Source organism: Pyxicephalus adspersus, chromosome 1, assembly GCF_032062135.1.
Source record: "Pyxicephalus adspersus chromosome 1, UCB_Pads_2.0, whole genome shotgun sequence".
Taxonomy (NCBI): Eukaryota; Metazoa; Chordata; class Amphibia; order Anura; family Pyxicephalidae; genus Pyxicephalus; species Pyxicephalus adspersus.
Window position 1 is genome coordinate 80,752,330 of NC_092858.1, and position 26,168 is coordinate 80,778,497.

The window sequence follows — 26,168 nt, forward strand, 5'->3', positions numbered from 1 at the left end:
TGTGTACTGTAGTCTTCTTCATGGGTAAATAAGGCATCCCCCTGAAAATAAGCCCTAGAGCATATTTTGGCCTTCCAAAAAAAATAAGACAGTGTCTTATCATCGGGGAAACAGGGTATAAAATGTGTTGACGGTTTAAAAAAATAATAATAATAATAATAATATTATAAAAAGTGTAGTGTGTAAAAAAATGTCAGGTCTCACGTGATTAGAACTATATTTAGTCCGTAGTGTGGGCACATGTGCACTTTAAGGAGCTGTCCAGTGCTGATCTTGGATTGCTATGGGATCAGCATTGGATTGTGTTTTTTTTTAATTTTTAACCATGAAGAAAACACAGCATCTGTCCAGAGATATTTGTCCAAAATACCAAGTATATGGACTGGTTTTCAGGGGCGTATGGAGAATTAGTCAGGACAAGGTGCTAAAATTTTGATCAGAGAAATGTCTACAATGTCTGTGTGTCACATCCTATATGAAGGTACGAAGTACAATCAACAGCCAAAAATGTAAGCAGCTTTAACAAACAAACATTAAGGTATCAGTGAGAATTGTTCGACTTCTAAAGCTTCTCCAGTTGGACAGTTCCAAATGCAAGCGTGCCAGCAGTTTAGTATCATCAGTGGACCGGCGTTTGTATGTAACAATGTCACAACTTACCTTTACCGCCAGTTTTTTTTTGTACAATAGCGGTGCCTTGTCAATGTGCCCTTACACAGGGACAGTAGCCACCTCCATTGTAAGACATTGCTGTCTGGCAAGTTTTTTTTATATGTAGAAAAGGTCTTAAAAGCATCCCCTGTCATAATTCACAATTCTGTTCTATCCACCAGAGAGCTTTGTATATATAGCACATCTTTCTATTAGTACCTCCATAATATAAAAAATATAAGTGATAACATGAAAGTGATATTTCCCCTGAATGGTCACAATGGGTTTGCAGACTTAAGATCAGGGATCTTACTAAGAAAGACATGTAAAATTTCAGCTGGTTCAACACAGAAATTTCAAGATGGAATGACCCTTTAAGCTTCTGTTTTGGGTTTTAAAACAGAATAACGATCTGAATATCTAAAGTATACAGGGTATATCTATCAAATATGTGTATGTACATGGTAAACACTTTGTTGGCTTAGAGCAATCACTCATACATGAGCAGAATTAACAATAACAAACAAATGTTTTGTCTTCATAAACTATTACAATATAAAAAATAAATCTACATGCTTCACAGACTACTGTATATGAATACATTGAAATATCTATCTTCCAAGCCTAGCTGTCACTTAAAAAGATCCAAAAGATGGATTACCAAGATGATTGAAATAATGAAGCATAGAGCAAACATTGATTGCTCTGCTAAACATGTATATATTTAGATTTGCTTAATGGTATAATTTGTAAAACTTGGGATTGTTAGCAGCATACACTGAGATAGTCAGTTTGGAAATGTAGAAATAAATGCATGGTATAAATCATTTTAAGGTAGCCAGTCATTTACAAACATGTAGGACCTTTAAAAAGGAAGTTAGGATTTTTTTTCTCGGGAATTATATTGGGTAACATTCATGTTGCTCATTTTTATCATTATTTAAATCCCTACATTGGAGGTTTGTCAGTTGATTATTTAGTATATAATTATTAGTGATGTGAATCTGCTGATCTTCTGAATAGGCAAATTTTGTCTACATATAAGGGTATGTTCATTATTACTTGAATCCTTGTGTGTTTGGTGTATTTCTTCCAGATATTTGCAATAAATTAGCCTAAAACAATCAGGATCTGGATAAAGGCCTTCACTACAGATCCTTCCTCTTGTGTAGGGTAATTGGTCTTGTATATGCCCCCTCCTCTAGTTATCTAGTTCATGTATGGAGGACATTGGAGAACGCAGCGAACAGGAGCTTGAAAAATAAAAGATGCCCTTGCATAACATTGAGACAAAAAATGGCTGCTTCTAGAAGCAAAAACAGATAAAATAATTGTCTTGGGTAGTACTGCGAGCTCTGGTCCAGTAAACGTCCTTTGAAATCCCAATTGTTCCTTCTTCTATGGCAGCATAAAATACTTTTATAATGTTCATATCTTTTTAAAGTCTGCAAACCAATCACTAGACAAACAGTGTCCTCTTACTCTTTGGTTTTTACTAGGGGGTGGCAGGTCCTATGAGTACTATGGGGGGGGGGGGAATTTTATACCTAAAGTTAATATTTTACCATGACCTGCATTGTTTTTTGTCTGTAAAGCACTTAAAAAATTATCCCAAAATGTAAGCTTTTTAGTAATTTGTTGCTTTTCTTTTCCAAATAACAAAAAATATACTTATGGACAATGGATATAGTCATTATAAAATAGAACACCAAATATGCCCACATTTAATGTAGCATAATGTCCCTTCATCTGTTTTATCTATTCTCTTTTACTGGGTTTTTTTTTCCATCCCTGAGCTTCTAGTGGTAATCCTATTGGCTGTAAAATCAGAGGGCAGAAAATCCTTAGCATCTTATCATTTCACTGCTCTGAGCTTGGAGATAATATTTATGGTACATTTGACCAACAGCCATCATATAAATGACTTTGCTTCAGATTCTTGCTGATCTTCGATAATCTGACAACTGGCAGAATACTGAGAAGCTGTGAGGTATTGACACAATCATCATATGTAATATTAATGTTTCCACATAATATGACTAACACTGTAAACTGGTTCTGAGCAGAATCCACTTCCAACAGAAAACCACAGCTATTTAAAATGATCCTACTTTTGGCTATTTTCTGCCAGAATAAGCTGATCAAAATTTACAACTGTTTTTAATTTGTATCTTTCATTGCTTTCAACATTGCTTTCTAATTAGCATTGTAGCTATGGGCCTTAATTACCAAAACAGCAAAGCACAAATCACAGATTAACTCCTAAATGTAAAGCTAACTCCAACCGTTCTTGAAATTTCAAAGACAGTGGGGAAGAACTCTTTGTAATATGTTAGATTTTAGATCCCGTAATATGCCAAATATTGCTGTATGGGCATGTCCATATTAAAGAAAAAGGGAAACAAAACTGGCAATTAGGTTTATATGTGTAAAGCATATTTTCTAGGGATGCTCAAATGTAAATACATTTAATTGTTGCCTTAGCTTTTTTGGGGGTATAGCCACATGGTCAGTCCTATGGTTAAGAATAAGTTTATAGTTAAGCCTCATCTAAGCCTGAGCATTTTCTTTTATTGTCTTGCTATAGCATTTTTTGTACTTTGCTTGTTTGATCAGTTGTAATAGTAAACCAGACAGGGTCTCAAGTATGCCCCAACCTTGATACTTTCTCCACCAAGCATCACAGTTGAGATGAGGCTTTGAATGCACTGCAGCCATTATGTAGGTACATTGGAAAGCAACCATTTTCCCTGTAATGTACTTCTGCAAACCACATTTTATAAAATAAAATGTGAATCTAAGCTTTTTAATTTAAGCCAATGGAAAATGTTGGGTGTTGTTTGTTAAATACATCCAAATGTAAATTATTATGACTAAGATGAAAATCAGATTACATTTATGAAGCCACAAAAATACAACAAAATAAGTCCTACTTACAAAGGACTGTCCATGCTAGTCTCTTATTTTAAAGTTTTTTAAAGCTATATATATATATGCTGTGTATAAGCATTCATACAATAGTTGCAAATAATAGCTTTGTATATGTTGTATATGTTTTAAGTTGCCTTTCTTAGGGTGAATATAAGAACATTCAATCCTAAAAGAAAATAACTAAAGAAAATACCTTGAGATTGTTCAATTTGTTTCCTTATTACTACAACAGCTATTATTGTGTCAAAATTCTATAAAGCTAAAGTTGTGAATGCTGGGTAATTCAAAGAGTAGGACATACAGTTTCACTGAACAAATAGCTATATCATTTCATTAAAAATAGACTTCTTGGTATAAATTGTTTCTGGAGTTCTGACTAAAACAAGTATTTAGATAGGATAAGTTAAGGAAAACCCCTTTAATCCAGGAAGCGATAAGCAAGGACCGTTAACACCACCTGATCAGCCTGAAGACTTCAGGAAGGCTTCACCTTCTGCTGGAGATACACCTTAAAAATAAAAAATTGCAACCAGTCACGTGCTTTATTTTGAGGAAGAAGCCGGAAATGTCCCTTCTGCAGTAAAATAAGCTTGCCTGATCGCAATTTTGTATTTACACTCACGTCTACTCTTTGTTATGGATCACTCTGGCATCTTCACTTCCTCCTCTCCTGGGTTCCCAATCTTAGGCAGAGGTTGGAACTCAATTCGTGCAACTTGGACTCGAGTCTAACTTAAGTCGCCTAATAAACGCTGGCTGGGAGGCTTCTGTAACACCGCCTTTCTCCCTGCCTTCCTTGCATTCTACGTCTGCGGCTTTCTCCTCTGACAGCTGTAGGGGGCAGGGAGAAAGGCAGTGTTACAGAAGCCTCACTGCCTGTCCCCTTCAGCTGTCAGCAGAGAAAGCTGAACTTAGTGGACTTAGAATGCAAGGAATGCGGGGAGGAAGGCAGTGTTAAAGAAGTTTTACAGCCTTCCTCCCCACCTTTCTTGCATTCCAAGTCCACGGCTTTCTCCTCTGACAGCTGAAGGGGGCGGGAAGGAAAGCGGTGTTACAGAAGCCTCACTAAGTACGACTTGCAAACGACTCGATAAATGAAGTAACTTGACTTGGGACTCAACTTGGAAGAATTTTTGGTGACTTTATACTTGACTAAGGACATGGTGTCAATGACTTGGGACTCAACTTGGACTTGAAGGGTGACGACTTAGTCCAACCTCTGATCTTGTGCCATCCTGATTCTGGCCAGGCAGGAATTTTGTATTTGATATTGTTTATTAATTCCAAGCAGTCCTGGGAGATGCTGAGATATCCGGCATATTTTGGTATCCTATAGTGATCTGTGCATAGAAAACTGCCAACATGCGAGTAAGTATTTTTATTGCGGAAGGGATATTGTTTGTGGATCTTGCCCAAGTATTTTTAATTGTGGAATTATAGTTTCACTTTAGGGTAAACCTATAATTTTCCCATGAAGCCAAATCAATCAATTTGCATTAACCCCCCCCAGCCTCGTTGACATTTACTTACCCTTCCTTTGTTCCCCTGTTATTCTGTTTCATCTAATAAAGAAAACATTGCTTTTAATTAGTTCGATTTTTTTTATATCATGCAAAATAATATTTCAACAACTGGTCAAATTTGAGAACAGTGAAAGAACAATGAAGAAAATCTGGCCTTTATAAATTGTCTCTGCGTATAATATCTCTACTGAACTCCAACATCAAAATGCCGTACTGTATATCTGTGCACAGTCAGCCAGTCATTTAAATGTATCCTAGTATGCGTGAAAATTTAAGATACTATCAATAACTAAAGTGTAATGGATTCTTTTACACCTGATTCACAAAACTATTAAAGTTCAACAGAGATTAAATCATAGTTTAAAAAGTCTTCTGCTCCTTCTGCTGCATATAAATTGTTTTTCTTGTTGCACAGCTGACAGACAGGAAAATAAATATGACCTAGTAATCCTCTTTCAAAATGGACTGATACATTTGAATGAAATTGTTTGACTTGAAAGATCAAAGAGAGACAGGGCTTGAATATTTTAAAAAGCTACTATATTTTTTTCTCTCGCAGTTGCATACAATACTGTTAACAACACAATACAAAAGAAGAATAAAAAATTATTTTTTATAATTATTAAATGTATTATCATCATGTATTAACAAAAAAATGTGGATAATAAAGGGGGAAGTGGAAAAGGTGGTTATCCCCTTTTGTCAACACCTCTCCAAATAATAACATGTAGCCACCACCATACTTTGTAGGTTTTTCGTAAAAAAAAACAAAAAACTGCACTGCCACCTGCTTTCTAGTTCTGGTAATGTGATGTGACCTTAAATAAAAACATTATTTATGATAACCACTGAATTTTATGATTTGAATGCCATTCTGCCAAATGATGACATGAATATGATTGCTGTGTTTATTATATATATAGGGTTTTATTGGCGGTAGGATTCTTTTTTGTAATTACTTGGATAGAAGCCAGATTGGATGAATTTTTTTTTGGGTGAGCTTAAGGCATGTACATGTTTTGATTTTCATTTAAATTAAAATGTTCAATACCGTTTTAAGTAACCATAACAGATTATTGGCTGACGTTTTATTTTGAGATAAAATGGATGGGTAGATGAATGACACTTCCTGAGTTTTGTTGGGGTGTTGTAATTTTAACCAGAATGCTAAATGGAGTGATATTCAGACACCCCATTATTATTCCTAAGCTATAGAACTTTACATTCTTTATAGATGCCTCTTATTTTAGAAAGTTTAGTGTAATTTGCTGCACAATCAGAATCTCATCCCAGTACCCAAATTCTTACTTGATTTTGATTTTACCATATGTGTTACCAGCCCAAAGGTTGAACATGTCAGATTGTATTGATAGCTTGGTCAATGATCTATTAAAAAATACTCATTTTGCCTTTATTTAGTCTTGTGTAATACTAGTAAATCATTCAATCACTGTGTGTTCTTTTTCATATACATTTGTTCTAAAGCTGTGAATATGACATTTACCAAACATTCTCTGGTGGAGAATCAATCACTGCTTTCGAGAACACATAGACCTGAAGATTCTTCCACCAGAGTATGTTTTGTAAATGTCAGATTTATTGCTTTATAAATAGACCCTATTAAATTTATTATTTTAACTCTTATGAAGGGGATGCTTTATAGCCCCCAAACATAATGCATTGTTATCTGTGACTTCTTTTTAAAAAACAATAAACCTTTCTGAACTCCAAAACCATTGATGTTTTTTCATTTTTCCACACTTCCTGTGCCATCCTTCGGCCTGTACAGCTCTTTTGTTTTGGAGATATTCTAGTCAAAGGTAATATACTCTACAATATAGATTTCACTCTACAGGCTGATTTCTAGTCACACTCTTCCAACTATAAATTTTATATCAGAATTCCAATCTACTTACAACATTTTTTTTTACCATTTGCCTATTTAATATATATTATATACATATATATAAATGTTAAAAAAAACAATATAACTATATATATCTTTCACATATTATAAGTTATAGTCTGATTGGTTTCAGTAGTAAGTGGATTAGGCACTTATCTCCTTGTACTTTTTTTGAATACTCCAACTTTTCTCATATTATTTAAAAACAAAATTTCTACAAAGCATTCATATAGACATCCATGTGTGAGGGCGAATAGCAGTGAATAAATTATCAGAATGTAAAGAAGGCAGTTTTCCTTGGAGAATATCCATCTTTTTTATGTATCTAGCTTTTAAACTTGTTTTGTCACCTGAACATGTACTTTTATATTATTTTTAAACATCTTTCAGACACTGGTATCCTGATAAGACCTTTGCATATCATTACATCTGTTTGCCTCATTGCAGGTGCAGTTTGCTGCAGTTCCACATGATATTCTAGACAGCAGATTCGTAAATCTGTAAAAAGTCAAGATCTACATAGAACTGTAGCTTTTTAAATATTGAGGACACCATCATTATTCTTACACAGTGTTTCTGAAAAATTTCCTAATAATGTGATTGGACATTCAGTTTAAAAAGGATTATGTTTAATTGATATTGTTGTATGTTTTAACTTACAGATGTACTGAAACAGTTCCTTGGCAAACTGGTCACATTTCATGGCTGTTTCAAGCCGAAGTCATGTCAATGTGTAATTTTACAATATTCATTGCTAGTGATAGTTTACCACCTATTCAAGCACCGGGTAGAGAAAAGAGAAAAATATTATAATACCATTCTTTTAACTCCAGCACCAAGAATTTTTTAAAAGTTTTCTTACATTCTGGTTTTTCTTACTTAAAGTGGGAATATGATCTGGTAAAATTGCATTAGTATATTTTTAAAAAAGTGCCTCTTTACCTATTTATTCTCTATTTTTGTAAATACAGGTTACCAAATTACCATTTGTTGTTCACTGCTTACATTACAGTGCTTAGGTAAATGTCATAGGGTTTGTTGCTGGGAACAGGATGGATCATATCACCATACATAAAATTCTGGATGTCCAATTTTTAAACAACTGCCGCAGAGGCAGGAGGTGGCAGTGCTGACCCATAACCTTATCTAAAGACCTTTGTAAGACCTGTTACACCAACCTTGGTAAAACTAGGAAACTGATTTAGTTGATAGCTGTTTAACTATGAACAAAAAAGGGTTTCTTCCTGTTTTAAGGGCAGGTTCTCCCACCTCATCCCTACCATTAATCTGTTAATGCTCACTGATACTTTCTTTTGACATGTTTTTCAGTTTGGGCCATTACTTGATGGAGTCTTTGACAATGCCGGGGTATAGAACAAGAATTTTTTGTTGTTTTATTGCTATTATAAATAGTATTTTATATTGGTATTTAGTTTTTGGGACAGATACGTTTTTGTACTTCACTTCATCTGACTGTTGTAAGTTTTCATAAAGCGATATTTTATATCTGGGATATTTGTCACTACATATACTATTTTTCAGAAATGCATGATTCCCCTAATATAAAATGCACTTGAAGAAGTGGTCATATTCCACGAAACGTGTTGAGATTTTGAGGAGTAATGGGAACGTATCATGCTAAATGTATGGCAATTAATTGGATGTCACATATGTAAACTGCTGTTTTTTAATGCAGTTTATTGGAGAATTGTGTTTTATTTTGTGTAGGAATATTGATGCCTGCAAAGCCCCTGATTATTTATTGTTGTATTTTTTACTGGTAAAGGTTTTTTTGGGATGTGGCCTGGGATGTCAATTTTACCCATAGTCAATCTATTTAGGCGATTTTATACATTTTTGTTTTTAGGCAAGAGTTTGTTGACTGACAGGTTTCTCTATAATCAAAGCTGTCTATAAATATTTGATATAGACAATATATACAGTCATTAACTCCTTTACTAAAACCTGGGCGAAAAGCAAGTAGAAGTAATTCCAATCAGATTGCAGCTGCTATTTAGGAAGTGCAAAATGGAGACTGACAGCAGATATTATCATGATCTCTTTTTATACACAGCACAATTTGTTTTGCTTCACTATTGTTTTTGGTATATTCACTATATATATATATATATATATATATATTAAACCTTTTTACGTTTTACTTCACTGTTGTCAGTAATTTAGGTAGGAACAATAAACCAAATGGCAGGCTTGAAGAAAAGTGAAGGAACTGAACTGATAAAAGGCTCACAACTTTTATTGGATTACTTTAATACAGTGAATTAAACAATTATACCCAGAGATGGCCTCCTGTGATTTTACTGATGGCAAGATTAGTATGCGGATTTGAGGGGACACATATTTTTTTTTCTGCTGTGTAGGTCAAGTGAGAAGTAGTTGCTCAGTGACTAGAAGTCTGCTGTGGGATTAGCCATAATTAGAAGATAGAGAGTGTCAGCCAGCTAATCAGCATTGAGTTCTCACACACTTCAGCTGCAATGAAGAGCTCTGTGGAATGCTGGCTGCAGGAGCAGCTGGTGCCTTGAAAATTGAATAAACACACAATAAAAATAGGTTATTGCATTCTAATAGCTATGTACTACTCTAGTCTCACTACAAGATTTGACTCCTAAAAACCAAACACATACCAAATTTTCTACTTTCTGAGCATTCATTTTTTTTTAGTACTAAGCAATCAATGCAAAATTAAAGTCACACGATGCTGAAAATCTTACAATTTTAGCAATAATTTAAGTGTTATGCTACCCTCTGTGCCATTATGTTCAATCTGGTTGGTTAATTGTCTTCTTTTACATTTGCTTTTTCATGCTTCATTTGGTTTAAATGTTCAAAGATCAACAATTTTTAACTTCAGGTTAAAGCCTATTGAAGTCTATGTGTGTTGAATCTCTGTTAAATTCTAGCAATTGTGGATAATACAGCAAGCTATTGGGTAGCCAGGCCATTACCAAGTGTCAAGGGCATGGTCGTTTCATGTGGCTTGGAGGGCAACATTGAAAATATGAAAAAATACAAAGGGGTGGGGTATAAGTGAGAATATGGCAGGTATATGTGTCCAAATCGAAAATATAATTGAAAACAGACAAATCTTTTAACATGCTTGGAGAATGCTTTAAATAGAGAATGCCACACACGCTTATACCATGGAAAAGGAAACCCAGAAACATATATTATGATGAAATCCAAAAATGAAATTTGAGAGGAGTTTCCAAAGTTGTTTGGGCAAGTGCAGTATTTTGGGAGCTTTAGGAAAATTTAGCTCCTCTAGCTCCAGGGTTTATTTGGGCATCTGCCCTGAGAAGATACTATCGCCAAGGTGCAAACAAGGGATACATTGATGACAGTGAAGATGCTGCAGACACAGAAGGAAAGAACATGTGGTCCCTGCTTTGTGTACAATTAAGTGAAATGAGAATCCTTCATTATAGGTTCTGGCCTCTTGTTTTATCTAGTAGTAGTAGTTTTGATTAATAGTGAGTTTTGCAAGATATATCAGGTAGAAGAGTGACTCAATGTTTACCAGGCCTTTTCCCCAGACTTCCCTCATAATGGCCCCTTTAATATCCTAGAAATGAAATTTACAAAGAACATCTTGACATCTAGAGTTTCAAGAACGTGCGTCCAGAGTGTGATGAACGCTAGCCAGCTTCAGGAAGATGCCCCTGTATCTCACCTTGAACAAAGATGCATATAACTGTGGTATATAGGGAGTCTGCTCCACAATCGTCAGGAATACCCTGCACTTGTATACTATTCCTGCATGTCCTATTCTCTAAAGCTACGTACACACGTTCAACGGTTCTCGCCCGATAATTGGCTCAGGGCTGATATCGGACAAGAATCTGGCGTGTGTGTACAGCGCCTGTCGTCCATCATTCGAAGGAGGACTGGGGGGTAAGAAGTACAAACAATTGTAAATGGGGGGGCATCGGTTTTGGGGGTGAGTGCAATTCAATTTCCTAAGAAATTAAAATTAATCACATTATTATACAATCGCATAAATTGTCACATAACATAGGATCCCGTCACAAAGGAAAACATGAAAAGATCATATTATTATTCCAATGTACATACAGGCAACATACATAGATACATATACATTTTGATATAGGTATGTCAATCAAGAGGTGTCCAAATATGTGGAAACATACATTGTCTTTCTAATACAGTCAGTGTGTCAACACATTGTTATGAACATCCCATTGTGTGGAATAGTGACATAAAACCAATCTACTTTTTAACCAAGACAAAAATGAATATTCGGGGACGACTGAAAAAGTTCCCAAATAACCCAGGACCTTTAATCCTGAGATTCTTTTCCCATAAATTCTGTGTTTCCATAGATGCAAAATCATCTATTTCAGTCATCCATTTCAGCATAGTAGGTACAGTGGAGGAACCCCAATGTTTAGTAACAATTTTATGGCCAACTATGATAAAATGACAAAGACATCCTCTTTTGATAGCTTTGTTGGGACCAGGGAATTCGGACAATAAAGTCATGGTGTGGTTTGGGTAAATATCTGTGTCCGTAAATCTTTTGTACAGTTCTTTTGCCAAAGTGTTTTAATGGGTTGGCAAGAGCTCCATTTATGTACCATAGACTCATGTGGGTAATCACATGCCCAGCAATTCGTGGAGTATTTTGTGTCATTCTCTGGCTGATCTAGATAATTTGTGTAAATAGCTGAAGAATTTCTCAAGTTTATCTGATTCCATCATAAATCCGAGTTCTTTTTCCCAGTACCTGACAAAGTGTGGAGTACTCAGTCTGAGCTCATCTTACAGAATGTTGTAAATTGAGGCTGCTCCATGTGTTTTCTCCTGCAATATGAGCTTCTCAAATGCAGTGGGGGATCTGGTCAAGTTACAAAGGGGTTGTAGGGTTGGGATATAATTTTGCATTTCGAAATATGCCAGCCAGGAAAAACCTCCTTGAACTTGGGAGATTTTGAACTCCTGCATAAATGGAATACCCACCCAGGAGAGGATCTGACTCACCCTGGGGTGTTCCTCGATGGTCAATAAAAAAAACTTTGATGCCCGAAGGGCCGGAGTAAACTCCAGATTTTGAAAAAGACACTGTAAGATGGATTATTTTTTACCTGAGCAAGTGGTAGTTGATAAGAATTTCTAGTAGCTTTGAAGCTGTAGACTACTAACATAGACATTACATTACATAAATTACACTGTATACGTTTTGTTAAGTACTGAATTTAAACAATCTTCTTCGAAAGCTAGTGTTATTGGTCAAGGACTTAGCTAAAACATTTCCTGATGAACAATGTATAAAGCATTCAAAATCTATGTAAACAGAAAGCTAAAGTACCCACATGTGAAAAAAATGAGATAATTACATTGACTCAAATATAAGCATAGAGCACAAAATGCACCCATGACTGTTGACATTAAAACAGTCGTCAATAAAAATGGCAATAAAATGAAAGTGTATAAATGCATCATTGGTGTGTTATTTTAAAACATTTATTTAAAATGGAAAAAGGTTGTTTATAATGGGTCTTTTACTTTTGGTTTATACTCAAGTAATAATAATAATTTAAATACCAAAAATGAAAAAAATGTTTTTAAGTCTTTATATCTGGAATGATTTTCTTCAAATTATTTTTCTTTATCTGCCCTTAGCTGAAACCACTGCAGAACAACTGTAGAGGCAGTGACAATGAAAGTCCAAACAAAGAATCTAAACCTTCGCAAAGAGGCACGTCGCATGAGCGATTAAGTGATGTAAGTACAACTTGTTCACAAATAAAATCAGCATATTTGGAAAGTTTTAGACTAGTTATCATATAGCTTTAATTCATATAAAAGATACCTCACTTAAAGGTGATACAGGGGTTGGCGCTGTATTGACTGTACTAATTTTTTTTGCTGTATATGTTTTTTACTTCTGCATTGCTTGTACATAAAATTACAGTCACATTCCATAATAGAGTTTTTCCAGCCTGGAAAAGGTGGTATAGACAGTAGCTGCATTGTTCTTTGTGTTTTACACCTACAATTCTAAATTTAGTGATTTTGTTTTCATACAGTTAAGAAGAATTTAGCTGTGCAGAAGTTTTTCTTGGTTCACATGGTTAACTGTGGAGAGTAAGAGCATATAACACATGGAAGAAACCCCAGCACTAGCACTTACTAGCACTCCTTTGATATTGTTTTTACTTGTGTATTTGTAAAAAGTTGTATTATTCAGATTACATATATACCACAGGCATGCTGGCAACTTCTTGCTTTTCTATTAGGATCTTGCTCAGCACCATCTGTTGCAGCATTGAGTGCAACTGCTTTATTCAACTGGGTGTTTGCTCATCAAGCAGCTCTTAGAGCATTGTTTTGGAAGGATGTTGGGCATCTGGAGAGTTAGACCTCAATATTAGTAATTGTAAAACAAAGAAAAATGACCCATATTTAGTATTGTATATGCAATTTGGCTACAGCTCATTAATGTATACCACATGGGTTCCTATTGGCTTTTAGACCATACGAAATCTTGGCCCAGAACCATTATTACCATTATTAATAAACCATTGTGATATAGCTATTTTTTGTTAACTGCTCCTGAAAAAGAACAGGGGGACGTCTAAGGTGTGCAGGAAGAAGAATGTTCTATAGCAACAGACCTGTAGGTGTACCCCTAAAATCATTTAAAGGTTTAAAGCATAACTAAAGACTTCTGTTTTACAGTCTGAAGAAGTACTAAATACTGTTACTATAAAATGCACAAATCTAACGAACTGAAATTTCCTCTGCCCTACCTGACTGAGCTATATTCTCTTGGTTGTGTACAATAATTCTCTTGGTTGTCAATACAAAAAGCCACTGGCAGGGCAAAGTGTGGGCATTGCTGATAGCCCTGCCCTTTGAAAGTTTTTCATCACACTATTGCACAAGCAGGGACAGCCTGTATGGGAGTGGCAACTCTGCTCTGAATTCCGGAGCAGTGCGGCATCATTGCCATATGACCACAAGAATATGTGATGGGTTGATTTCTCTGGCAGGCTCAACAGGTATTTGTGGGAGTCTCCAGGGAAAATATAGGTCCAGATGCAGCACATAATATTTTTAATGGGAGACTGTAGTTTTACTTAAAGTCTAGAAAGCAAATGAAATCACATTCTTTGGCTGAGGCTTCCCAACGCAATATTAATAATCTGTTTGGTATATTGAATCAGTTCCAAGTTCTGAAATTATAGCTTTGGTCTTGTCAGATTGCTTTGGGATGTGATTCAAACATTTAAAAAGATGGTCCAAAAAAGTGCCATCCTGAGAGTCAAGCCATAATCAATGAGCAAGTCTGAGCTTAGTATATGCATAAAAGTCATTATTTGACAGAAAAATAAAGGCTTTGCTAATTGCCCATTCTACCTCCATCCAGCAACCCAGAGAGTCGGTCAGTTGTTAGCCTTGAGGGGAGGAAAGAGAAAGGTCAGCTTCTACCTTTGCATTTGAGCCTGGCATTTTTCTTCGGACAGTGAAAAAGTATAGATAAAAAAACAAAACACATCTGAGAGGTGAGGCTGCACTCTTATAATAGCTGTAGGAGTCCATCGCATGGTTAGGACAAAGGCCACAAAGACTCTACACAGTTCACAAATTATTGTGCATGTTGTCAAACAGCAAATTTCAGTGTACTTGCTAAGGTAACAACCAGATACTGGATGGTTTACCCTGTTATCTTCCTTCTGAACACTAGTTCCAGTGACCAGTCAACCAATAGGAACGCTGCCTAGCATGTGCATTAGCAATCAGTCAAGAACTGGTTCTGACAATGATGTAGGCAGTATCCCCACCATTAAGAAAACATGATAACGTTTGTTTTTATTTTATTTGTTTAGAAAAGGTCAAAAAATATTTGCAAAGCAATTTCAATCCAAACAGGTGAGTGTGCCCATCACTATTTCCGAGTACGGGAACACCATGGCAAGACCATATAGGAATTTCCTGCACAATTGCAAGTAGAAGTACCATACCTAAAATGCAGTCTCATATAGTAGTAATGTTGTATGACAGTGGCTCTATACCTTCTTCTGGTTGCTTTTCATTTTATGCACTTTTGCAACATTTGTGCTGAATTACTTCTTCAAGTGAACTTTTACAATCTAAATATTCATCACAGATTTTCCTATTGGCTGGTAATATCTAAAACCAAATCCACAATTAGTTAAATTCACCACTTTGGATAGTAAAGTATCTGTCTACTGGAAATTACATATTGTTTAGTGTGATTAACTGATTAGCATGATTGAAACCCAGAGATCATTTTTGTTATGCAATGATAAAAATATTTATGATCAGAAACGATTCACTGGTATATATTGTGTACAGAATGGCCTGCAGAGTTCAGCCATCAAGAAAATATCTGGGGTTTAGTGTGCAAAGCGATCAGTATAGATCCTCCCTACATTCATAGGCAGACATTCATAGGCAAAGTAGATGCGTCCCCTCAAATTGGTGGTAATACAGTAATGCCCTTTTATATTTGTGGTAGAAAAAAAATGCCACCTTACACTGATTTATTAAAGCTCCCCAAGAATGGATAAGATAGACTATCGTGGTTGAACCTGGGTTATCCAGCAAAGCTGGAATAGTTTTCCTAAAATCATTTGCTATTATTTGGCAAATGTTTTCAATCCTGGACTAGATCAATTACAGGTTTGGAGGATCACCCAGGTTGGCCCATTACTCTATCTTCTCCAGTCTTGAAAAGTGATTGGTGATTAGTGGAATGCCTTCTTACATTGATGACCAGTGACAAAATACCCCCTTTATTATTAGTCAGTGAAAATGAGCCTCTTTAATTTGATAGTGTTTAGGTGCTCACCTGAGAAATATATGGTCTAGTACCCATATGTCAGAATTGAGGGATCTCTCCAAGATTCTGTGCTCTAGCTGGGTGTAAAAATTCCAGTCTCAATACTAAAGTTATTAAGTGTCCTCTAAAATCAAAAATAGTCAACGTTTGCTTGTGCATTGGTGATAGGTAATTTGACTACAAAGGATATTATTGGCTAGCTCAACTGTTTCCAACATTTGTTTGCTGTTTCTGGACATTCCAAGTCAACAAATTATCCTTCTTACCCTTGCTTTGTGGCAATAACATTATTGGTGCCATTTTAGATCTACAACCCCTCAAGATTTCAGCTTGGATCCCTAAATTAAAGGGTCATTGTTGATTGAGAATAAAATTCTTATTTATTGCTGTGTTCCATTTCAGAGGGGCAGACTTTTGTAGTAATATTTTTGTTCGACTAATATACATTTTTTTTAGGCGACTTGACAGTTTAGTCTAGCATTACTCTAAGTAATGTTCTTTGGGTCGGTGTTTTGTATAGGTACACCATCTTCTGTACAGCAGGTTACCTTAATCCTGTCAGGATGTTTGGTAAAGTAGATATTGGTTCGCTAGAGCAGTGTTTTTCAACTTTTTTTGAGCCACGGCACATTTTTTTACATTGAAAAAATCCTGCGGCACACCACAAATCAAAAATGTTATAAAATGACACTCTGTAGCTAATTCTTTTGTCTCTAAGAATAAACAAGAAAACTGTTACCTAGTTACCTACTGCCACCCACTGACATGGAAGAGTATTACATTACTCTGCCAGTCACTACAGCACAGACACTCGACAATGGTAATTAGATAATTTCCCACGGTACACCTAAAGATCTCTCATGGCACACTAGTGTGCCGCGGCACAGTGGTTGAAAATCACTGCGCTAGAGCACAGGTGCTTGAATCATGACAGGAAAATAACTTTTTACTCACTTCACAACCAACCAACAGATATCAGAATTGAACAGGAACCCGAGATGAAGGTTTCTCACTGCTGGCTTCTGTCTGTTATGCTGATGTTTGGCTTTCAGAATTTCTGAATTACTTTTCTAGATCAATTAAACATATAATATTTTTAGACTTTTTTATGACCTATATGGACTGCATTATTGTTCTGGGTTTAGGATTTAGAAACAAAGAACCTGAGCACCGAACTTTCAGAAGGACAAATGTGGAAAACCATTTCTCGGAAGACACAGGAGCTTTAATATTGTGCCTTAGCTTCATAATGAACAAAATATATCATATATTATAGACTTCTACAATATGTAGACATCTAAAACATGCTACACTTATTAGAATAAGGCACATTCATTATTTTAAAATGCGTATATATTAAGTGTTCATAAATATCCACAAAATATTGTACAGACAAGTTTCTCTAACAATGAAATAAAATGAATAAGTATGCTCTATGTCTAAAAATAAAAAAAGCTTGAGAGCTATAGCGATTATCCTTTTTTTAAGCTTGTCAGATGCTTCTTCCTCATGGAAGAAATATATTTCAGCTATTCATCTTATTAGCTACTACCATAGAGGTGTAGGAAAGTAAGGCTTGGCATGTTGACAGAGACTTGTTCTTCTTTCACTCTAATGAGATCCAAGCAAAAGAATGACACTTCACAAATGTGAACATATAACGCAGGGAAACAAGCTGAGATAACTTTCAGACTATGGGGACCCATTAATATTCAAGCTATACTGAGTTTTCATCAAATAAAACACAAGAGCTGATATATTTTAATTCAGCCATACATTCAAGCCAGTTTTCAGACAAACCTGCACCATGGATAAAGTTACAAAAAATGGGATGTCTGAGTAATGATGAAATTATAATTGGTTCTTTTACCTGACGGCTGATTCAAACATCACAAGAAAAATTTGTGATTTATGTAAAATACATCAGCTGCACTCTGGGTACTGCCATGGAGGATGACATTCACAGGATGTTCGCAAATTACTGTCATTGTAATATACGATGTTGCAGTCAATTATACATATAACTCACTTGGGTTTACTTATCAACTTTAACAATAGCTTGTGGTTTAAGCAAACTGAAAAATATGTTCTGTCCGTTGCATGGCGTATTCTCTGCAGGTTTTATTGAACCATTTACTAGGAGCAGTTACTAAGTTTTTTTTTTTCACCCTAAATATACACATTGAATTAGAAATTGTTACATGGCGCATTCTCTGCAGGATTCATTAAACCATATACTAGGAGCACTTACAAAAAGTTTTTTTTTTACCCTAAATTTACACATTGAATTAGAAATTAGTTACCTGGAATATGGAGTATAAGTACTTGTAACAAAAACCTGGGAGGTCAATTTTATCTGGATTTGTCCACAAGAAATGTTCCTATAGCACTTATACTATATGAAACAACTTCTCTGTAGTTCTGAACTTAGTACACAGCCATACCTTCCTGTGCCTATCTAAGATTCTTGCTTGAGTATTTCTTTACCATAAATACAATGCCTGCTATTCACTATATTATAACTGTCTGAGTATTTGTTTTTGTTTTTTTTACCTTGGAAACGAGTAATATTGAGGGACAATAACTGAACTGAGCTTTTGTGACCTTCCTGAAGCAAACTTATCTGCACATTATGGAGTTTTATTGCTTAGTTTGCTGTCCTCCATTGTTGTAGGGTCTTCATGTTTATTGCTGATGTTGCAATTTTCTGTATCTCTTCTGCCAGGCTAGAACCTTCTTTTGTAAACCACTGGATGACCACCAATAATGTAATACTTGTATGCACAGGAGTTACATTGTCTTGGTTGAACTCTTGGAATCCTATAGATTCTAAAGCATACATTGCCTTGCTATACATGCACCATAAACAGTGTACAGGTAGTTCCCATGTTAAGGACATCCGACATATGGACGCCTCCAAGATACAAACAGGGCTTCCCTGCTTTCTCCTGTGCAGGACGGAGGCTCTCGATGGCGGGAGGGGGCGGTTTGCATGACTTACAGAAGAAATCTTTTGCTAAACACAGCTGAGGTTGTGGGTGATCTTAGGGGGGTGAGCACTTTCTGCAACATCTTGTAACTCTTTAATGACCAAGACAAATTCTTCAGTTGTTTCTTTTTGCATGTCAAAGCACAGCTTGCTCCAGAAGTTAATGAATGTCTAGGCTCCATAAAGTTTTTTTTTTTTTTTTTGCTTTGTTTGTGATTAACTCACAGTGTGGTTTTTATATAGTAACTGTCACCACTCTGCCTAATAATATGTTGAAACAAACATCTGTCCTATTTACATTCATTAAAATAATGTACCTGTTCAGACATATGTACAAAAACCTACAGTCCCTATCTCGTATGTAACCCGGGGACTACCTGTATATGAAAAACAAAGCCATCTATCACTTCAGTTTTGGCTTAAATAAGTCTCAACATTATTTTTAGATTACCCATTGTACCACCTAAAGTTTATATAGAATCCACCTTCTCTCATTACTAAACACATTTTAACATTTACAGAGCAAGTAATAGCATTGCATAGCTAGCACCCATAATCATAGGTCACATTGATATATTTGTAGAAGATGTAGAGAATCACAAAAACCTGGGAACCTTCGCCTAATGACAAAACAATTCAGCATCACTAGGATGGAGGCAAGGATGAGTCTTTAGAGCACAATCAGTGCTTTGCAGTGCTGACATTCAGTTATGTTGTGTTCATATCTAGCCTCTGTTACATCTGTATAAAGATGGCAGGCTGCTCGCATTAGGGAAGCTGATGGGTTTCCGATGCCTATTTTTGTTTTGTAAGTCTGGATCCTTAAATGTTTTGTTGCTTTATGTTAATTCCTCAACAGTGCAATCAAATTCCTGTCATAATTAAGGCTGTCAGTTGGAAGGCAAGCCAATCGCCGAGAAAACACAGCATAACAAATGAAGTGAAATGATTCTGCATGTAGCTATACGATGCTTCGCCAGGCATGAAATTAAATAAGTAATGTGATGTTGACATCAGAAATTGAAATGATACCCACTGTTCCCTCGTTCACTCAGACCTGCATAAACAAAAGTCAGGACAAATATGTATAACAAAGCCCTTGTGCCACCTATTTCTCCCTAGTAATACATATTTACATTTCTGTGCAACAAGGATCTTCATTCCTTCGTGCCATTGTTTGTAAAAGCTATTCATTGGCATTAACAAGCCCAGGGGATTGTAATACATTAGACCTATAAAAATCTGTTTTATTTAGCATATCATACAAACCAAATTAAAGTCATTATAGGTAAATCTACTGTTTCTGTAGTTCTTAATAACTTGAATAATTCAGCTATAAATATATGAAAACAATTTGATACTAAAGTTAAAAATTGTATTTAAAGAACAGTGAAGTGAAACATCTTCTTATATAACCACATTTTTACTTTAACTGTCAATGGTTTGTGAAAAGCTGGTGATGGATCTGTTATGTTTAGCTGGTATGCAACCTAAAATATACCTATACCCAAAACTTTTTTTAGATTTGGATACAGTGGTAGCAGATTAGAATCAATGTCAGGTTTTTCTTTTCGTGCCCATTCTTTTTTAGGGAGATTTGCAATTTTTAGTTGTCCAGATCAACAATGTCACCAAAGTAAATAAGGTTAAATCCAAACTTTTGAAGAATAGAAAGAAAATCTTCCAATGTCCAGAACAAAGTTGTCTAAGAGTAGATTTCCCTCATATTGGAAAGACATCCCCGCACCTCCTGTTAAGTTTCCAGGACAGGAAGTGACATACAATAATATACAATATTAGGAACTGACAGCATTTTCAATCCCCCTCTACTCTATCCAAAAAGGGATTAAAATACTTTAACCTGCTATACTTTAATCTGCCCAAACATAAAATCTCCTCATTAGGAGATTATTAGTTCAATTTGCTATAAAGATTTTTATTTTCATCTCTTTTTGGATTACATTTCTAAAAAATACCAGTTGTTATGTATCTTTCCCTTGTACCTAACACTGTTCATCCTCTACCTTTTTGGATTCATGTTTATTATGTCAACACATAAAATTTGTCAAATGTTCATACAAGATAGGTATACAAGATAGGTATCCAGAGAATGGGGCAGCAGTATAGATAAAGTAAAATAAGACTTCATTGATTGGACCTGATCCAAAGGAAAGATGTTCATTATAGTTTTGTGAAGATCCCTGGGGTAGAGGAGTCATGGGGCTTTCTGATGTACTGTATCTATCTACTTCTAGAATAATGCCTGATGTTAAAGAGTAGTTTTTTTTTTTTTAATGCCTAGGCATTATGTAATACCTATCAATATATTGATTAAGGCAAATAGCAAATGTGCAGATTAGTGACCTGTAGCATGCAAGCAGAACTAATCTTGTCTTTTTTCTTTTACTCGTGTGAGCCTTTTATGCGTGGAGACAAAAGTTGGTTGTCAAAAGTCATTTTCCAATTGTATTTTCCTCCGGTCACATAACTAATTTTAGTCACAAAGATTTAAAAAAAAAATGCAAATACAATATCAGAAATCTGATTTCAGTTTGAGGGAATAATGGCTGTGTTATTGCTTGGGATGCACTTTATTACATTATTTCTTATGTTAACAAAGAACATTGTGCTATTCAAACAAATGTGGTTGTCTGTGTTCCTATCATAAACCGCTTAGTATCTCAAAAGAAGAAACTGCAATATTGCTATCTGTAAATGCTCACTAATATTTTATTTATTTTACATGCTTAGATAAAGAAAACATGTTGAAAATGTGGGTAAATCCAAATGATCATTTGATAAAAGAAATCTGCAGGGGTTGTCATCAAGAGTGCATGTTAAAATGATCCGTAACGGGAGCAGTATTGGGCTGGCTCTTTCCTAGTCAAGATTTTTTTTATAAACATTTACTTTTCTGGCACCAACACATTATGCAGTGCATCCATTTATACCACATATTATTGAACCACAGATTATTGAAATGTCACAGGGAAAGCTAATTAAACTAAACTTAAAATTCTGCTTATAAAATTTGAGATTAGGCAGGGCTTTAATGCAGAAAGGGAGAGATGATGTCTCTTCTGCAATATGCATTCTTACCTGTTGATCACCATCCTCTATCAGTCAAAACAGAACCTGGCCTTGCCTGTGGCTGCCGGGACTGGAATAAACCCTGCACACCTATATGGGAGTTATGTCATCTCAGTTGGCCAACCAGGATGTTCAAAGAATAAAACAAGGAAGGAAGAGGAGAAGATAGAACATGGCTGTGCCTACGAAGGAACAGGGACAAGGTGAATGTAAATAAAAGATTGCAAAGGACTTGCTTGGTCACAATTTTTTAGTTTATTTCTGCTTTAAAGTGAATGGTGGAAATTTTAATATAACTTTCGGTGGGATATTTGGATTGTCTAATTTTGTAATTTGCTTCACTGTTTTTACTGAATGCTGCCTCTGTTTATACATTTTTGTTGCATGAATTGAAATGGCTCAGGTTCATGATATGTTTACTTCACTGTTAGACAGTTTACTAAAGGCAACAACATGAATATAGTGAAAATAGTCACACTTTTTTGAATTAAAGACTGTTTCTTTTGATTATAAATTTGATATAGAAAATATTGTGATCTTATTGTAGATGATGAAGTATCTCAAAGTTTGGTAATTTTCGAGTCTGCGGCTGCCTGATGTTTTAGTTCCCTGGCTGTGCCTACACGTTCTTCACATCTCAGACTACTAATTATGTTTACAACATGCCTCATTTTCCTCTGACCCCCGGGAATCAATTGGCAAGCAGGTCAAACACTGAAAAAGTCATCCAAGCCCTGTAGGATTTGCCTGTTTGAAGTTAGTCTGTTCTTTTCTCCCTCTTGCCACTTTGTGGCCACAATACATAGTAACTTGGGATCAGGGCAGTGAATGTCAGCAAGTCAGGGAGGCAGTTTGATGAGTGTCTGCTTAGTCTCAGTGCAGGGCGAAATGCCATCATTACCCAGCTGCCTGTCAAATAAATTGGCAATTACAGCCACGGCAGAAGCCTGGAATTCAGTACATAACACGTTGCCATCCCCAAACCGCTAAGAGATTTAAAAGAGGAGGGGAAGTGAAGGAAGGGGAATTAAGCAACGTTTTCCTTGTTCCAGTAGTGACTGACAAGGACCAGCATGTCGGGGCTGTGATATGGTGATGAAATAATATGGAAAGTGCTGGTAATGAGCTGTGCAGATTGGAACGTGTTAAAAACACAACACTAATTTTCCACTTTGTTTTTCTTTTCTGTTTTCTATTGCAGAGCTCAGCTGCTTCCAGTCTGGGAACTGGCTACTTTGTAAGTGTAACTTTTAAGAGTATGCTAACATTGACTGATGTTATTGTATTTGTATAATGTCAAAACCATCAACAATCAGGATGTGTAGGATGAAAATGGCACGTTCTACCTCTTTTTTGATAGGAACTGCCTAGCTGACATATAGTTGTATATTCTGTGTTATGAAAAAAATGTTTTTCCATGTCTTATTGCAAAGTGTTTTATTGCAGTTCAAGTCTTGTTTCATGTAGATGACCTTATCTTACTGAACTGTTTTCATCTTAAGTCTAAATGTTCCAATGTCTACATGGTAATAGTCTAAGCAGGTAAGTCTGCAAATGTTCCGCAATACTGATTTGACCATGGTGTAAAATATTATTATTGATAATAATAACCTCTATTTATAGTGCCAATATATTATGCAGGGCTGTACATTAAACAGGAATTTCCCTATGGGAAAATATTACAGGAGGAAACCTGAGGACCCTGTCTAAAAGATCTTACAATCTAAGATACACAAATTAACAAAACAAAAACTTTTCCAAAGTTTTTTTATTTACCTGTAATGACACATTGTGTTCAGCTCTTTGTGAGGGCATGTGTGCTATTTTTTTTGTAAATACAGTATTATTATTTTTGTCTATTTATTCCCAACCTAAGATTATACATGTTATATCTATGTTAGACTGCTTATTTTCTAAACAAACATTTTGGGATAGGTTTTGTTTTGCTCCAACCAAAGTGTGCTTACAAGCCTGAGCTGGAAAACTGTGATCTCTGACTATGATACAAAACAGTACAAAAACAAAATAAAGGTTTGAAGAAACAAACCAGATAAAATAAACCAATCAATTTCTTTACATAAGTATGGAATTATAACCATACATATAGCAATGAAAAAAGGTTTTTTTTTTACATACAAGATACAACTTGCTATTCCACACTCAGACCATTTTCTCCACATTGGAAGGAACCAATACACATTCTGCTTACTGTTTATTTTAAAAATCAATAGATGACAAAATAAGGTAACTTTGGTCCATAATATTGTCTCAACATATTTCACAGTCTATTTTCAAAGCTTCCTCGGTAGTTCGAGGCTTTCAAACACTACATGACTGGTCATATCTGATATCTTAATACCAGCATGAAAAAGCTTGAAGGGTAGGATTGAAACTGTGACTTGGACTGGGAGAAAATATTGTCCTCAAAGAACACTGAACAGAAATGGGAATGTTTCAAGTCTGTTCTACAAAAGCACACTGAAAAATATATTCCAATGGGTAAAAAGTTTAAGAGGCTAAAATTAAAACCTATGTTGCTAACAGCTGATGTTAAAAAAACCCATCAAGAACAAGAAAAAGGCATTCCAAAAATATAAAAATGAAGGATCACCTTCATCGTTTGAAAACTATAAAGATGATAACAAAAGATGTAAAAAGGAAATAAAATGTGCAAAACTTCAAAATGAAAGACAGATTGCAAATGAAAGTAAGGTAAACCCCCCAAATTTTTAAAAATATATTAATAACAAAAAGATCAAATCTGAGCATGTAGGCTACTAAAGGATGTCGCTGGGTTGGTAACTGGGGATAAAGAAAAGGCAGATTTACTAAACACCTATTTTTTGCTCTGTGTACACAAAGGAAAATGTCAGAGCTCAAGTCTACATTCATAATAGCAATGTCATTGCCTTAAATGAGTCACAATGGCTCGGAATTGATATGATTGATAAACAGCTGGGAAAAGTTGAAAAATTAGGGTTGACAAAGCGCCAGGACCTGATGGTTTACATCCACGTGTCCTCAAAGAGCTGAGCTTGGTTATTTCAAACCATTATTTCTAATTTTTAGACACTCTTTAGTCACTGGCAAGGTACCAATGGATTGGCGTAAGGCCAATGTGGTTCCTATCTTCAAAAAGAGAGCAAAGTCATTACCAGGTAACTACAGACCGGTTAGTTTAACATCCATTGTTTGAAAGGTCCTAGAGAGTTTGATAAAGAACCACATAGAGGAATTTCTGCTAGAAAATAACATTATAGGTGTAAGGTCAGCATGGCTTCAAGAAAGACCGAAGTTGTCAAACAAATTTACTTTCTTTTTATGAGGAAGTAAGTAAACAGGTAGACAGTTGGGTAGCAGTTAATATAGTGTACTAATATAGTGTTGCCCCTGTACAAAGCATTGGTCAGACCACTTCTGGAATATGCAGTCCAGTTTTGGGCACCAGTTCACAAAAAGGACATTGTGGAATTAGATAGAGTGCAGAGAAGGGCAACTAAAAGAACCTTGAGAAGAGACGTTAAAGGGGGGATATACCGTATTTTTTGCCATATAAGACGCACTTTTTCTTCCCCAAAACTATATATATTATATAAAGATTTCTTTGTATTGGACTCAATACAGCTTTTTTGTATTGAGTTCAATACAAAGTTATTTGAATTTCCCGCCCGCACCGCCGCTTGCAGCAACGTCACCGGGAAACCCCGAAGATCGTCACTGCACATGCCGGATGAAGACAGAAGAGGACAGACGTCTCCGGAGGAGCTGCGGGGACAAGGTAAGTATTTTTTTTAGTTGTAATCCGATTGTCATACAATGTTGTATGACAATCGGATTGCATTGTAATGCGTGATTATATTTTTAGCTACCCCGCGCCTGGTTCGGGGTAACCGATAGTAGCAAGTTTTCTTACCCCGAACCAGGCGCGGGCTAACCTCCCAGGTGGTTAAGGATTTAAAGTAAAAATAATAGTGACTGTTGATGCAGGGAACATCCGATTGCCTCATGGAATCAGGAAGGATTTTTTTTTCCCCTGTTGAAGCAAATTGTACCAGGGTTTTTTTTGCCTTCCTCTGGACCTATGTCTTATAGGGTGTTTTATCTGGGATATGTTTTTTCCCTAGTAGTTGAACTTGATGGACTTTTTTCAATCTAACCTACTAAATGTATACACTGATAACACACTTGATATATTTTGTGTGATACTTTTATCCCTATACTATATAT

The 26,168-nt window shown here is 35.6% G+C and overlaps 1 protein-coding gene across 1 annotated transcript in view; it reads left to right on the top strand.

Annotated features, from left to right (window-relative positions):
• The window catches only part of LOC140326857 (autism susceptibility gene 2 protein homolog), a 347,808-nt gene that overhangs the window by 148,946 nt on the left and 172,694 nt on the right, over positions 1-26,168 (top strand). The window contains exons 3-4 of the mRNA XM_072405875.1: positions 12,676-12,777; positions 23,143-23,178. Coding sequence (XP_072261976.1) covers positions 12,676-12,777; positions 23,143-23,178 — 138 coding nt within the window. The remainder of the gene's footprint in view (positions 1-12,675; positions 12,778-23,142; positions 23,179-26,168) is intronic.